This window comes from Marmota monax, unplaced genomic scaffold, assembly GCF_021218885.2.
Source record: "Marmota monax isolate L192 unplaced genomic scaffold, Marmota_monax_Labrador192_F-V1.1 WCK01_AAM20220418_F8-fsc00129, whole genome shotgun sequence".
NCBI classification, from domain to species: Eukaryota; Metazoa; Chordata; class Mammalia; order Rodentia; family Sciuridae; genus Marmota; species Marmota monax.
Genome location: NW_026693811.1, coordinates 2543559 through 2561419, shown reverse-complemented (window position 1 = coordinate 2561419; position 17861 = coordinate 2543559). Strand labels below are relative to the sequence as shown.

The 17861-nt window shown below is 31.5% G+C and overlaps 1 protein-coding gene across 2 annotated transcripts in view; it reads right to left on the bottom strand.

Annotated features, from left to right (window-relative positions):
• Nucleotides 1-17861, bottom strand: part of Psmd14 (proteasome 26S subunit, non-ATPase 14) — a 104975-nt gene that overhangs the window by 24548 nt on the left and 62566 nt on the right. For both annotated transcript variants that reach the window (XM_046462276.2, XM_046462275.2), the window contains 4 exons: nt 17732-17851; nt 15596-15666; nt 14323-14473; nt 992-1099 (listed from right to left, as the gene is read on the bottom strand). In XM_046462276.2, the coding sequence (XP_046318232.1) occupies nt 992-1099; nt 14323-14473; nt 15596-15666; nt 17732-17851 (450 nt within the window). The remainder of the gene's footprint in view (nt 1-991; nt 1100-14322; nt 14474-15595; nt 15667-17731; nt 17852-17861) is intronic.

Here is a 17861-nt window from a genome sequence, read left to right as displayed (position 1 = left end):
TCTTTTAATTAATCTTTAGAGAAGTAATTAACTATACAGACATAGGCTATATGGCACATTTAAAATAATTTTTGCAGACAATGAAAATTTGTATTCAAACAATGAGACAAGTAAACGACTCGTCTCATTGACAAAGAAAACATTAATCACTCAAGAGGATATTAACTGTCTGAATACCAATAACTCCAATAACAGTGGTTGATATCATTAGATAAAATAAGTTATAAACTCTCATAGAAAGTAATATTGTGTTTTGCAGCAGTTATTTTAAAGATGAAGATTAAACCAAAAAGGTTGGAAATTTTAAGTATTATTTAAGAATTGTTACTGGGTCTGGGTATAGTGATACCCCAGTGCAATCTCAGCAACTCAGGAAGCTGAGGTAGGAGGATGGCAAGTTTGAGCACAGTCTGGAAAACTCAGCCAGACCCTGTCTCAAAACAGAATTTACAAAAGGGCTAGGGGGATGTACCTCAGTGGCAAATTGCTTGCTTAGCATGTATGAGGCCCTGAATTCAACACCCAGTACCACACCCCCAGTAGACACAATTCCAAACTGTTTTCTAGAGGCTTGTTTAAATATGTATCAGTTTTCCCATTATTTTCTGCTATGAGAAATGTGTACAAACCAATCAATTGTGGTGGCCGATACCTTCTACCTAAAGCTCTTATGGGTTCTTCTCTATAATGTTAACCATACCTAAGATATTCTTAATCTAAAGGCTCTGCTATGCTCCCAAATGCTTACATATGGTAAAAACTTTAAAGATCTTACTAAAAATTGACTCATGTATGAACAAATATAACTTCTAAAATAATATTCATATAATTCTCTTTTAAAATAAAAAAAAACTAATTGCAAACAAAGTAAAAACGCGAAGAATTAAGATCTTAAAATGACTGCAAGTCTGAAAAAGGTAAAAGAGTTTTTATACTTTTAAAATACATTATCATTTTACATACATTTCATATTATCAAATAGAGCCATTACCTGGATAGATGGCTTGTTCAAGTGACCCAGATTTGAAGTTGTTTGTCTTGGTTCATGTCCTAAGACCATCATATTAGCATTGATCAATCTGAAGGCATCAATAACAACCTGTAAAAACAAGGTGTCAAGTCAATTCTTTTAAAAAAACAAGTGATGATGCCAAGCAACAGTGGACAAGGCATGATCAACTTGCATCTGTTTCTGGCCTATTTCCAGAAAATCATTTAATTATAATATTAATAAAAAGAACCTCCTGCTGATTGTGCCATCAGCACACCACCCTCTATCTTGTAATGTAAGATGACACCAATTATTGCAATTTTCATGAAGCAGTAAAGAAAAATGTTAACTTTGCATCTTTATTATTAAAATACGTCATTAACTAAACTTACACCAAACAGCCTTCATGGGTGTGCATGTTTGTCACCTAAATTCTAACTAATCAAAATGAATGACAGAGAAACTAAAACTGAAAGTGAGCACAAGCTAAGGGACTACATACAAAGCCCAGCCCTGTCACATCAATTATACTACCACAGTACTTGAAATGACAATAAAATTGCAGCCAGCCAGGCACTTGCCCATGTATTCTCTTCTAGTCAGATACCTTTCACTTCTTGTGACTATGAAAGACTTTATATCTTGTCTGATGGCTTTACATGTCCAAGCCACTGTCAACAGAGGAGGCACAATGTAAGAAAACCAAGGTCATCACCGCTTTAAGCTAGGATCATGGTATTCAATGATGTGGCTGTAAATTCACAGTACAGAAATTAATAATTGGTAATTAATTATAGAAAGTTTTAAAATTCTTACATGATATCATCTGTTAGCTCTTAGTAAGGGACAGAATCATATACTATTCTGTGTCATTCTGTGGTCATTATTATAGATTTAAAAGAACTTCTTGAAACTTTTTATTTTTAATTTTTAATTTTTTAATAGTTGTGGATGGACAGAATGCCTTTATTTTATTTGTTTATTTTCGTGTGGTGCTGAGGATCGAACCCAGTGCCTCACACATGCTAGGCAAGTGCTCTGCTGCTGAGCTACAGCCCCAGCCCTTCTTAAAACTTTAAAATAGCATCAAATTTTAGGTGAACACATACGACTTTAGAATAGATTGCCTCTTTAAGGAAATTTAACTCAATACACTTGTCATACAGCACAGTTTTAGAGCAGGACATTATTTCCAGATTCACTTTTTAAAATGTTCAATAACTGAAATATGCCAGCCCTGCCCCCTGTCCCAGTACTGGGGATTGTACCCATTGAGCTACATCCCCAGTAGACACAGTCTGACTAAACTGTCCAGGTGGACTTGAATTTGGAATCCTCCTGCCTCAGTTTCCTAAGTAGCTGAGATTACAAACATGTGCCACCAGGCCCAGTGAGATAAACTAATGTTTTAAAATCTACTATCAACTAGATTCACTCTCATTTGTACAATTATTGTTTAAACATAATGAGAGATTAAAAATAATGTTTTCAGATTAAAGCAACGAAAATCTAAAAATCATATAGTAAATATTTCTACATGCTTTGGCTAAAGAATAAGATTTAAAGAAAGAAAATCACCATTTCTAACAAGGCTGAAGAGTCAAAATATTATATTTACAAAGGTATAAACTTATACCCAAAACTATGACAAGTGAATCAGTCTAAGGTCTCTGCCCAATTGGCCTAAAAAAATTAACTTTGAATTTTGCTTTTCTTTCTAGTTCAAATTTTCCCAGAGATTTCTCTTGCCTCAAAATAAAAGCAAGCATTCCCAAAACATGAATGACTTAATAGTTTGTAAACTTTTTTTCCTTTTTATACAATAACCTTTATCTAGACTTAACTTTCACATTTATATGTGAATATGGTCTAAGTTTCCTATATTTAATGTTTTAATGTATTTCCTTTTTTCATAACACATAATAAAAACAGGTACAGACATACTTTAAATAACATCCAGACCAGGTGTGGTGGTGCATGCCTATAATCCCAGAGGCTCAGGAGGATAGTGAGTTCAAAGCTAGCCTCAGCAACTTAGCGACCCTAAGCAACTTGACAAGACCCTGTCTCTAAAAAAAAAAAAAAAGAGCTGGGATGTGACTCAGTGGTTAAGTGTCCCCTGGGTTCAATTCCCAATATAAAAAATAAATAAATAATAAACAAACAAAATCAAACAATTGTTTTTAAGAAAACTTCACTGGAGTAAAATTTTCTTATATTTTGTACTAAAAACACATAAGATCAAGTTAGCATGTGAGCAAAGGAGGGGAAAGGTACCATTCTGACAGGTATACAAGGTAAACAAATACATAATTAAAAATCAGCACCCCTAACTATTAATGGTAAATATCATTTTGGTCTAATTGTTTTATGATTCTATTTTAATAATTCAGTTCAATCATTTGTAGGGGAAAAACAGACAAAATATGAAAATTTCATTATGTATCACAGCAAAATGCTTAGTTTTTTATACTGAATGTTTTCAAACTAAAACAGCAGAGAGCTATTTTACATGCAAAAGTCTTTTGTATTTTTCTGGAATATTATAAGCAGGTGTGAAACTTTGTGAACAGGAAATGAAAATAAGAAATAAATAGATAGCATGATCTGTTAAAAAAAAACTTGAAATTTTAAAAATTCTACAAAGAAATTAGAAAAAATAAGGTTTTAATATACTGTTCAACTAATAAATGATGTCCTATGTGAAATGACATGTTCAGATTGACCATTCCTGAGCAGCAATATGATAGCCAATAGAAATGATTACAGGAAGATGAAGGAAATTTGCTGCCATCACTATAGCAACTGTCTTAAGGAAACTAACGTGTTCAACAACCTGCAAACCAAAATTAGATTTAGCATGCAATAAAAATATAAATATGGCAATATAGTCTACATTTTAATTTCTCTACAATTTTATAATTGCTGCTTCTGCTGTGAAAGTAAGCGGGTTTCTCCTTTAGAGCAACCTATCAAAATAGACTCATTAATGTCCAGTGCACTAATGAGCAATGGGCAAAAAAGGTGTTAATTATGCACAGTAAGTAAGATTCAAGAAAAAGCCCTAGTGAGCACTTGGAGGTGTGTATAAGCTGAAGGCATTTCTCTCTGTTTGTGTATTTACAGCATGATGCAACAGAATGACAGCAAAATGGTCACTCCATGTTTAGGAAGAGAAATCTTAGATGCAACATACTAAACAAAGAACCCCCAAGAATTAATTAAGATCTGGGGAAGAAGGAGGAATAACCCATTCTTAGAGCTTTATGAATTTCCTAAAGAGTTCATTTGAAGTTTATATAAACTAGTTCAGTTTGTCTTGTAAATCTCAAATAGTAATTTAATCAAATTCTCTGCACAAAGATTATCTCCTTATTACGTAATAACAGAAACCTCCAAGCTAAACTATGAAAAATAATTTCTGAAATGTGTTGTGATGCTTTAAAAATTCCTTCCCATAATGAAGTCCTGTACACCACATTGAATCTCTATTTACCAGCCTGACCATTTAATTTTTTCTGGTACAAGTGCCTTGAGACTTTTCAGAGGTCACTGCAACAGTAGACAGCTTATAACAAAACCATTAGCAGTTTGGCTAGCTTAGGGAAACCTCTTACTTTCCTTTTTTGTTTATTATCACTGCATGAATCTGCAGCATATGATAGTTTATAATTTCTCAGGCTTGTTAAATTCATGTTAAAGGTCTGTTTTCTTGTTGAATAAATTTTGTTCATATAATGCTGCCTATTTCATACACTCAGTCTTTAATAGCACCTTTGGTCTATGCGCAACTCACAGATCAAAACAGAGGACTAAAATAGGGGTTGATGATGCTATTTACATGTGTGATTCCTGCTGTCTTCTTGTTAGTAGCTTTAATATAATAGAAGACCTTGTCTGTTTTGTAATTAACACATCTTTACTGGAGAGATATTTGGAAGTGATTGCTGTGAATATACTGGTTAGTAAAATAAACACAATCACACACCACTTTCTGTTATCAGACAAATTTGTGAATTGTACACATTATACTCCAGATCAACAAACTGTGATATAACAGCCAAGTAGAAGACACATATTTATATAACCCTTTATTTTTCTGAAAATATGTATTCACTCTGACCTTGCAAATATAATTAGCTTGTGGGATGTGCAGATTTCAGTACCATGGTTGCTTTACTAATTGCAACTCTTGGAAATAGATACTAAATATTTGGAAGCTGCCAATACAAAATAAAAACTGCATCTTTTTTGTACATCTGTCTTAGCTTATAAAAGCAAAATAGTTTTAAAAACAATACTGAGTTCCATGTTTATTTCAAGCATACCCAAGGGACAAAAATCTATCATTTCATGTCAATGACAAATCTGGTTTAGGGCTTAAAACTTTAATTATTTTCAAATTTCGTTTAAATTTTTTTGGCTTCTTTCATAGTATATGCTATTTATTTTTAAATTCATGTGTTCTTATCAACCGCTAGGTCATTTGAAACACTAAATTTCTAAAGCATCAATCTATAGTTCCCTATTTTCATATTCTAAAGGAAGCTATTTTTAAGCAAAACTCTTCAAATTAGTTTAACATAAAGATTTTTAAAGAAAAATGTATACACACTTATGGCAGTAGTTACTATAATTTTTTTCTGTCTCTTTCTCTTCCTCCCTCCCCAGTCTCCCCACTAGTTGGCTTCTGTGGCATTTCCAGTTCCATTTATATTGAAGTCAGTGATCATGAGAAGTGTTTAAAATACAGTAGCCTCAATGTTTCAAGAAATTATAATGAATTCATTTTCTTTTTTTTTTAAATTTTTTATTGTGGGTTGTTCAAAATATTACAAATTTCTTGACATATCATATTCCACACTTTGATTCAAGTGGGTTATGAACTCCCACCTTCACCCCATACACAAATTGCAGAATCACATCAGTTACACATCCATTGATTTACATATTGCCATACTAGTGTCTGTTGTGCTTCGCTGCCTTTCTCATCCTTTTCTTAAGCTTAAAAAATCCTAAACAATCTCAATCTTCCATAACCTTACAGGTAAACTCACTATAAATACATGTAAAATGAAGTGAAATTACCAGAAAAATTTTAAGACCTGAAAAATCAATGCAAACACTCAAAAGAAGGGAGGGTGGTGAAATAAAATTCAGTTACCAGTTAGGCTATAGTCTACCAGCATATAAAGTCTCTAAAAATGAGAGGTGTGGAGAGAAAGACAACACCCCATATCAAATACCCTTTATCACCTAGCAATGACCTGTTATCAAATGCTTAGTTTGTTTCTGGATTCTTTAAAAATTAAAGAGTGCATGTGACCTGGGAAGTACTACTTAGGGGTTTGTGACCAGCTTGTTACTTCTGCTGCCATGCACTGCCACACATCTATAAGAGAAAAACATCTTATGTCTCTTGTAAGCCCACAGCATAAAAAATTCAGAGATATCTTACTTTTTATGCCATTTCCAATGAAAAGCTCTAAGAACTAAAACTGACTCATGCCAAATGCATATCACTGAATTGCTGTGATTTCTTAGTCTCAAGTTTGCAACACGGAAATTATTTATAAAATGTCAATTTTAGCTCTGGAAAAGAAATTCCTATGTGTATGTACATTTTCTTTCTTCATCCTCAGAGAATTGCTTACTGTAGCTAGAGATCTGTGGTACAACTTTAATATATTGGGAGAAAAGGGGGATGGGTGAAACTAGCGTAACGTACTTTTTTGACAAGTGAAGACAATGAATCAAAATTAAAGCCACAAATTTTAAACATATATGCCTTAATAAAAACAAATCAAACTTTAGAAAGTAATATGACAAAAGGTAATTAGACATTTACAATTAGACTCATGAAACACTGTGAAAATAATTTACTTAAGTTACAAAACAAAGTTTAGCAGATTTTTTTACACTGTATGCATACATTCAGTATAGTGTGGGGATTTAAGTACTTGAAACACCGGGGATTCAGAAACCTTTCTGGATCTATTATTTTCTAGTTAAGCAACCTAGGAAAAGTTATTTGAACCTCTCAATCTCTGCTCAGGAATGAGTGATCAGAGTTGGTAATAAGATTAAATAAAATAATCTATGTAACTGTGTGATCATGGAGCTGCCCAATTCAGATCTTCCTTCTAAAGAACATGCTGCTGGGAACAACTGGCTCACAACTTCCAGCTGTTACACTTTTGGATCCACTGAGCATTGACACCAGGTCCATGCATCCCTCTGCAGATCCCAGCAAATGATTAAGCACAACAGTGGTACTAGAACTTAGCCATTCCTGTCCCCCAAAAGGGATTTTTCTGAAGAGCAACTTGGCTCATGGACTCTCCATCAATGTAGCCGAAACATTATCAAAATTATCCTGCAGTATGAGGCTTTTTCTGCGTAATCCTACCATCCCTTCTTCCCCTTTCATAGGGTCAAACTTGTATAACAGTTCAAACACCCTCCCCTTTATTCATTATGAGTAGCCTCCAAATAAAACAAAGCAAAATACTGCATTTGTAAATACTGTGAAAAGTTGGAAAAAATTACCCTAAAATTAAATTATAAGCTTGACATTCAGAGTTATTTGGCATACGAAAAGAAAATCAATAGTAAAACAAGAAAATACAGTTTCTTACAAAAAACCCAAATTAAAATAAAAGTAGCTAGGTATACAAAATATTATCTCTTTTTTAAAATGACTTAATATGCCTAGAATCTTGACACTCCTGCATGATAGGTGTTTCTAGAACCCTATGTGACAAATAAACAGTGAACTTAAAATTGAGCTCCTCAGAGGCCTACTAATGAGCTTCAAAGAAACTATCACCTATGAATCATTGGTCTGATACCAACTCAGAGTGCCAATTCTAACTGATGGCTATTCAGCCAACCTACATAAAATGAACAAGTGACTTCATATCCTTTTCTAGTATACAAACTAAGGCAACACAAAACTGGTACACCCATAGATAGTTCTGTATAAAGTAAAGGATTATAAGACCCTAGTGACCAAAAACATGCTAACATGGCAGTAGGGCAGGTAAATGAGAGGAATAAAAGATTTATATTCCTTCAAATTATCATCTTTCAATAGGCAAAAGCATTAAGTATGAAAAATGTTGGATAAAGTCAATTAATTCACTTTTATGCATTTTTATTTTGGTTAATTAAATTAATTAAATACTATATAAAAACTGTCTTGCCTAATCCACTCAATAATTAAGAAGTAGGCTATTATTGATAACAAAATGTTATCAACTTATGAGATTCAGAGAACTTAAGTAAATCCATTCCATGTTTTTGTGGCAAATATATATATATATATGGTGCAAAATAAATATCCATTGCAATGAATGGGAAAAAAAAAAAAACTCTCCAAGAAAGTATTTTTGGTTACTATAATCTATAAGTTTTACCATTCAGGTTTATTTTTCCTATAAGAAACTTGAAGAAAAAGGAAATTAATTATCTGTAAAAATCTAATCATTAACTTTAACATTATTTATTCCCACTTTTCTTATCAATGCTTAGTTTTTAATTCATGAGCACACTTCCATGGCATGGGAAATTGAAAAATTCAATTTAAAACACTGACTGGTGCTTAATTTGGAATAAAAACTGCATAAGTCAAGCTATCTCGAATGGGAAAAGTGGCAGTGAACACCTGTTAATCAGCTTACTAGTAGCTTAACAATAATCACTGAGGAAGAACCTTGAAGAAAATTTACCATAACCAATATCCTCCTTAGTATATTATGATGATAACACACTAAACCTGTCAAAACCAAATCCCAGGTCCAGAAAAGTACTAATTAACAAAGGCTAAAGTCAAATCATCTAGGATACAATCCTTAATATATGTGACATCCCTGAAATGGCATCTGTATCAAATTTATAAGTCTTCTGTATAAAATTGGCATTAAGGGAGTGAATATTCTTTTCTATATCTTCAGTGCATGCCTGGCACACAGTAGTGATCAACAAGTGTCTGAATGACCAGGAATAATTAGAAAACTAATGAAATGACATTCAATAAACTAGAGCCAATAAATAATATTCTTATACATAATGGGCTATTGTCTTAAAGGTTTTACTATTTTTAATGAAACAGTTGGATTCAAACTAACTTGAAGCATATCTGTATCATTTAAAATGCACAGCAAGTCCTAAGGCAAAATAAATTAGTTCAGAGACATTAATTCAGAAGTTTTAGATTAAAAGAATTCCACTTAGAACTGTTACCTCTATATAAGATTCACTGTCTTAGAATTTTAAATATAAAATGGCTTTTACCTTTCTAGCTGAAATTTTCTGATTACATCTACTAAATAAATGCTATAGTATAGCATGAATTTTAAAATCAGGCACATTAGGATTTGTAATATTTTATAGATATTCTAACAAAATCTTGAGAATTTTATAAAACTTCAAGCTGATATTTAACAAGAAGCAAACAAAAGATATGCTAAATATCTTTCACTACTTTTAGAAGATAAACAACATGTTGAACTTGAATTCTGATCTGATTATACAATGTTCAAATTCATCAAGACTAATATCCATTAGCAAACTGTTTAACTGACTCTCAATCTCATTTCAGTCATTTGAATAAATGACTATATGACTGCTAACAAAAATGACCAGAACTCACAAAATTTAGTTTTTTTAAATGCTGAAAGTTGAAAAAAAAGAAAAGGAGGGTAACAGCTGAACACTGACAGACACATTCATTTCTTGATTGTATTTATGAATAAAGTACTCTTTGCAACACATATTTTTTTATTTTTTGGTACTGGGGAACCAACCCAGGGCCTTGCAAATGCTGGGTAAGTGCTCTGTCAATGAGCTATATCCACAGTCTTGCCAGGAATTGTAAATTCCAAGATAAGAAACTGTTTCTCCCCTCAAAGAGGTTCCAATCTTGTGAAGGGGAGACATTTATACAGATGAGTAGAAGACAAAATGGTTAAACTATTATTTGATTATTTTAAAACCTCCACCATCTTAAAACAGAATTTCTAATACAAAATTTCATGGAAAAGTAAAACTTTTGCTCCCTAATTCCTCAAAAGGACTCAAGCTTCTTGATGTCTGAAAATAACACATAAGGTCTTAGAACATTCGTTCCCTAACTCATTCCTCCTATTATTTGCATTTATTCTCCAGAGACCCATCTTCCCATATGATGCAAACTCTTCTTTTGCTTTTTAGTTTCTTGGCACCAGGGATTGAACCCAGGGTCACTTAACCACGGAGCCACATCCCCAATCCTTTTAATATTTTTATATTTTATTTTGAGACAGGGTCTCACTGAGTTGCTTAGGGCCTCACTAAGTTGCTAAAACTGGCTTCAAACTTGCAATCATCCTGCCTCAGCCTCCAAAGTCACTGGGATTAGAGGCATGGACCATCAAAGTGATATCCCATTCATCAAACTTCACCCCTAGTTTCATCTACTTAGTACAGCATATACTATTTTCTTATTTGCACTTAACACATTTGAAAAATTTAATTTGCATTTACCATTTTTTGCTACAAAGTAATACTTTATTGTATACTGGCACATTCAAGATTCTGAATAAGTATTTGCTGAATTTGCAATTTAATACTGAAGGAAACAAGCAATAACAGTATAATTTACACTGTATTTGTATGCAATGCAGGATATCAGTGTATAATTGGTAGAATGTTATCCTGCCCACTAGTAACACTAAATGTATATGAATTGTCTTCTCAAAGAGACAGATTTTATTTATTTTGTGTCCCAGAATCATTAGCATATAGACATATCAGCCAAACATAAGAAATACTGATGAGCTGATCTGCAATTAAATAAGTATCACATTTTTAAAGCATCTATTGAATATTTCTGATCAGATTAAATATATATATATATATATATATATATATATATATATATATATATATATATATATATATATATATATTTCAAGAAAACCCAGCCAGGGTAAGGAAGTAATTAGACTAATAGTCATTAGTTTTTTCTTGTTTTCAAAATAAGAAAAAATTGATTTCTGGGAGTTAGCAGGTAATATATACACATTTTACTAACATGAATTGTGTCAAGGAGAATGAGTTCTCTATGGCAGAAATACATTTTAATAAATATATTTAAATATCAAAACCAAGCTATAGGCTAGTTTTATCATTTTGTTCAAAGTAATCATTCTTCTTGGAATGAAGAAGTCAGTCACATTATAGATTGAATTAACTTCCTAATTTGCTGGGTTAATAAAGTCTAGTCGTGGGCTGAATATATAAAATAACAAAACATTGAAGCAGAATACTGAAAACTATTTCACTGAGTAGTTTAGAGCAAAACTTGCTTGTAATTTCTGAGCTTTGCTCCATTTAAATTATGAATGCAATTAGTAATGGTTTTTACCTATAACATTTAAAAACATTAATAGTACTGTATAACATACAAGGTAATATGATTTTTTTTTAAATCACATAGTCTATTTTCTTATGCTGTATGGTCTCATTTGTCCTAGGGATGTCACAAAAGCTGACAGGGATCAATCTTCTATATTGTTTTATAAAATTAGTAGAACACAAACCACATGGAAAATATCAATTAGTACATAAAACTATAAATAACTATTGAAAACTCAGATAAAATATATAGCTCTTTCCTCTGGCTTATGTGAAAGGAGTGATGCCTAGCCACAACAACTTAAGGAAAAGCCCTGCAATAACATCTGGTATTCATTTTTCATTACTGAGTTACTTTGATTATATAATTCATAATAGTATAATATTAAAGAGCCAGTAAAGAAGGTTGAGCTCTGAAATTTTATAAACTTGGATTTGTATTCTTATTTGCTGCTATATCCTAGTCTGATTCTGGCAAAGTAATCTCTTTGACTAATTTTTTTTAATCATTTGTCTGATGAAATGTAATAGTGCCTATTTGAAAGATTACTGTAATGAATAAGTTAAAATGGCTATTACTATAATACCTGGCAAAAGCAATTATTCAATAAAACACAATTAAGTCTCCCTAAAATAAAATTTATTGTGAATGAACTGAAATTACAAAGAAAAAATCCATGCTTATTTTACCACTCAAAAAAAGAGGCAACAGAATTTTGAAAAACAGAAATATAAAAATATACAGAAAGGTTTTAAAAACCATAAATAGATACCCAATTTACATCATTTACGCATAGATTTTCATTTTAACTCCTGATCTAATGATTGCCTTACTAAATATTTAGACAGACCTGATAAGTCACATGCAGGGAAGGGAGAGACTCCTATGCTATTTTTCATTTTTGTAAGTTTATATTCTTAACTTTAATAATTTTAATGAAAATAACCTGGTTATGGACTTACTAGTATTTAATTTGATTCATAGTGTTGAGAGGTTTTGACACCGAAAGAATCATAAATTACCACCAAACCCAGACACCATATAGATGAAACTGCATTATTAACAAAAAACTGGATCCTTATTTAGGGTGACATATAATTATATTATATTTTTAATTTTTTTTGTGACATAAAATAGATATTTATGATTTCATAAATTTTTGAACTTTTAAAAACCAGATTTAACATTTGAAAGTATATAATTACAAGTGTATCTTAAGTAAAATCTACACTTAATATGAACTATAACTAATTAAAATAGTGCAAATTCTAATATTATACAATATTTAAAATTAGGTTATGAAACTGAAATTGCCATTTAAAATTAAGCTTCAACTATTACTTGCAAATTACTGTGGTAGAGGGGGTTTATGGGATAATTTAATATTTCTAAAATATTGTTAATTTAATTACTACTTGAGTTATTAAAAAGGTTCCTTAAATACTAAAGAATTAAATGTAAGAGGTATTATACAGTACTTTAATTTACAAAACTAATAAAAATGAAGTTTTTTCAATTCCTTTTATTTGTATCAGTTAAGTAGCAATATACTTAGAAAAAGAAAGTAAATAAATTGGAATATAGGCATACAGAAGTATCAGAAGTTAACCATTCTGAATTGTCTAGTATATCAGTTTCTATTATTATTTTTGTGGATCGTTTCTGCCTCTGAAAAGATAAATCACACCTAATAGGATCATGTTTTAGAGAAGACCTCAATTTTTATACATCCTAATAATATGATGTCAGAAAACGTTCCACTTCAAATTCCTAACAGATAAAAACACTACATTTTAAGAGCCACGTTTAGTTTGTTTGAGCTGGAGAGCAGATGTAAATGTAATCCACACTACTATCAAACTCCAGGTCTGACAGATATCAAGCTAATTTTTATTTCTAAGTACTTTAAAAATTATTTGTAAAACTAGCATAAAAAGGATTCCATAAATGTATTGTGATTTTATTTTAACAATTATTCTACACTACAATGGAAGTACATGCTCAAACAAGACACCTCAGCAGTATTTTAAAGCAGTAACCACCTAGCCAATTTCTGTATGTTCTGTAGTTTTTCTAATCCACTCTCCCTGTGGTTGAGCAAAATCGAATTGCCTCTCACATTTGCAGACAGCTCTGTGAAGGTGATAATAGAGCTGCTCCCTGCTGTCATGAGGCAGGAAATAGGAAAATGGCATATGGGGCTAGAAAGAAATAAAAAAAAAAAAAAAGAAAGAAAGAAAGAAAAGAAAAGAAAGAAAGAAGAGAAAAGAAAAGAAAAAAGAAAGCGAAAGAACAAACAACAAAAAGAACTAAATAAGAACAAAAGAGATTTTAACAAAGAATATAACCCAATATACTTTGCAAGTTAATCTCTTTTCAGAATCATTTAGCATATTTAATCATTCATCTGCATCCTCACTCCAAACATGTGAATGGTTGATACCAAGTCTCTGGGGCAAGTTTTCATTGTCTAAAACATTTGGAAAACACAACTCCAGAGTATATCCCTCACAATATCAATGAAACAGAGCCCTTAATAGTCATTTTGAAGATGTACTGATTCCAAATTCACCAGAAAATAAAAGTAGAGAAATGCTTATCAAGATATTAATAAAATGTATATAGCGGACTTTTAATATGGATTAACACTTTCAATTTTAGGAAATTTTTAAAAATTAAAAATTAATTATTAAAAATTAAAAATTACTGTTTACAACAGTAGGTGATTAAAGTAACAACATATCCCTAAATAGTTAAACTACTAATAATACCAAGGCATATTTATGGATTGGTACACTTATTTGATTATTTTAATAAACAGTGGTTTTCTGTGTAATTAAGACTCCTGCTTTAAAACAAAATGGATTTTTATTTAAAGTATGTGTAAACAGAATGTGGCAGTAGATGGCAATAAAGATAGAAATGACTCTACCTTTCCTTTTACACTCTGAATGGGATCCACAACCACTGCCACAGCTCTCTCCGACAAGGCTTCAAAGCTCTGCTGAGTGTTGATATCCACACCAGAAAGCCAACAACCAAAGCCAGGGTGACTGTGATACCAACCAACAACCATCTCAGGCCTGAAACAAAGAGGGCATTCAGACACTCAGAGCAGAACAAGTAATACATTTATGATATGAAAAGAAACAACACACTAACAGGGTACAAATTAAGAAGAGATGAAAAACACACAGGTGTGAAAAAGCACCATTAGAAACTCTGAAATCCTACACCATATTATCCAGAAAACATGGAAATGAATAAGTGTGACAAAGGAGTGCTATCATTAAGAGATGCACATTAGCAGTGGTAGATAAGGCTTTCAGTTTTTCACCTTGTTACCACACTTTCTCAGAGCCAGTTTTTACCCTTTCAGCATTCAAGTAAATATCTACTCTTTAACTCCTTAGCTCTGGGAGTTGGATTTTCCAGACACAGAGTACATTTTTAACAATGGACACCAGGATCCACTGTTGTGAAAGGATTAAATATCAATTAAACCAGCAGTAGAACTAGGAACTCAGTCAAAAACCAATTTGCACTGTTCTGCTCAGCTGCTGAGCCTTTTGCTAACACTAATTTTGAAGTTTTTTCCACAGTAGAAGAATTTGAGCAAGAGAATGGCAACTACTGAGATTTAGTCTGAGGAAAAAAAAACTTAAGAATATCTGGGTTTTACTTTATCTTTAAAACTCATGTCTACAAATATACTTGAATATTCAGAATCTAATTCAGTTACAACTATCAAATACACACAACATACAAGTCCTTCAATTACAAGTGTCTACACAGTAACTCTATATGCTAAACAGAGAGAAGCCTCAGCTCAAGCTTACTACTTGACAGTCAAGAATTCTAAAATGAGGCAGTTCTCTGACTGGCAGATTTCTTTCATTCTAGAGGGAAGAAATACTACACTAGCAGTATATTAACCTGATACTAAAAGATACTTTTATATTGATTCCTAGGAATGATACTCATATAACATCCATAACTTCAGGGTATGTTTCTAAAGATATCTCCCATTTTTTTAAAAAAATAATCAACTGGGCTGGGGTTGTGGCTCAGCGATAAAGCACTCGCCCAGCAAGTGCGAGGCGCTGGGTTTGATACTTAGTACCAGATAAAAATAAATCAATAAAATAAAAGTCCAACTACAACTAATAAGTAAATAAATAAATATGATCAATTGAACTACTTACCTTCCTGTTTGCTTCAACATATCCAACATTTTGGCTTGGAACACTGGATCAACTGCTTCTACACTGACACCCTAGTTTGGAAAGAAAAAAAAGTGATTACTGCTTTATAACTTTGAAAAAAAATGAAACTTTATATATGTTAGTTAATGAGTTAATACAACATTCAGGATCCTTTAAGAGTTTATGGCTATTTCTATGTATATATTTATCAAAAATGCCAAATAATTTAACCAGCTATGATTTTTGGTTAGACCTATGTAGGCAAATATATTTCCTAATGTCATCCTCTGATAACTGATAAAGACTACAAATATTCAGTTATTATAATAGAAAATTATTTTTTCAATAATTTACTGTCCCAATAAAAGCAATTAAAAAAACTTCCCACTGGACCCAAGCCTGTTAAAATGTTGTATTTTTCTAATTTAACCAAAACAAGATTTTAGCACATGAAAGAATAAAGAGGGCTCATATTATCTAGTTGATTGCCATTATAACTCCCACAAGTTGTCTTCTAACATCTGGAATCTAAGCACCTCTGCCCCAAAGATAACAGTAATGGAATTCCAACAAAGAGTGCATCCTTTGAAAACAATCTGATGTGTTTTTGTTTTTTTTTAAACAGTTTAAAAGGAGACAATGAAAAAGGGGAAGGTGAGGGAGAGGGGAAAGAGGAGTGGGAAAAGGAAAAGGTGGAGAGGAGAGGACCAGGAGGAATATGCAATAGAGACATATCTCTTTATGAGAAAGTTTGCTGACTCTTGGGCCAGAAGAAAAATTTTCTAATTCTACTACATTATGCAAATATGGGGATCAAAATATTCTATTTTATACTGTCATATAAACATTTACATGGAAATGATTATATTAAAACCTAAGAACCATTTACTATAATAGGTATCTACATAATGACAGAAATAATTTTATTATGTGTTTCATATATCTAACATGAAAAAGATAGTTACAAGTAATAATAATCTGTGGTTTAAACCTAAATATTTAGTTAATATGTAGTATTCCTCTAAGTCCAAATGAACAAAAACAAATACAATGGATGTCTAGATGGACAAAATTCAAAAATTAGCGTATTTCAACAAATTACTCCAAAGAAAATGTTGTATATTTTTCTATTATTTTATACTACATTAGATATATATTGCACTCTGTGGTAAATATTCTATTTAAAATGTTTGTTGTATACATAATGCATCACTTAAAAATAATTTGTTCTCTAGTATGTACCTTATCAAAGCAAACTCAGTAAGAATCTTCAAGTAGAGCAAACAGCTTTATGACAACATTTTTTAAAGTAGATATTTTACAAGGCTCAATAAGAGAAATGTTGCAGAACAGTGATAAAACTCCATCAGAAAAATAAACTTTTTAAAGCAAATAGGTGAGAAGAATACATGTGTTATTTTTTGGAAGGTAAATAGAATGGTTATGGAATGTCTATTTTTAAATCTAAATGCACATGTTATCTACATAAGTCTAATGCATTAAAAAAAGTAAAACAACAAAAAAACTTTAGAAAGATTAACATTTTAATAAAGAGGCAGAGTAAGCAACTTTCAAAACTCATATAGAGTGTGGTTCATATAAACAAATTATCATACCTAAATAAAAAGAACTAAGAAATCCTCTATAGTTTTGGGTTTTGGCTTTTTACTAATTTTTACTAATATTTTTAACAGGAAAATCTTAAAAGTCATTCACTACCATATATAAAACAGTAAAAATAAGGGCATGTTTTAAGACCATGTAAACAAGATATGAGGACTAGTTAATATACAGGCATTAAATTTTTAAATAAGAGAATCTAAAATCTATTGAAATAAGTGTTCAAACTAATCAAACTAGAATCATGCTTTTAGTTAGTTGCTAACTTTTAAGTCCAATGTTTTGCTAATTAAAGATGAAGGAACAAGTTAAGGGATTTTAGCATTACCATCATCCAGTTTGGAGACCTATAAGAATTCATGATGCATTTAAAGGTAAATGACATATAATCTAGAAACATTAATATTATAATTTTTTTCTCATTGGAAAGACAAAACAAAATGATAAAAGTTATTTTGCACAGGAAAAGAAAAGAGAAAAGATTTTCTTGCAGCAGGCAACCATAAAAGTACTCACTGTTCCTGATTGTGGCATAGCAAACACATCAATCACTCTGACTGTGTAATCATCAACAAATTCTCCAAGCATTAGACCCATAACTTCCATTGGAACTCCAGCACGGCCATGTTTTAACATCTGTAAATAG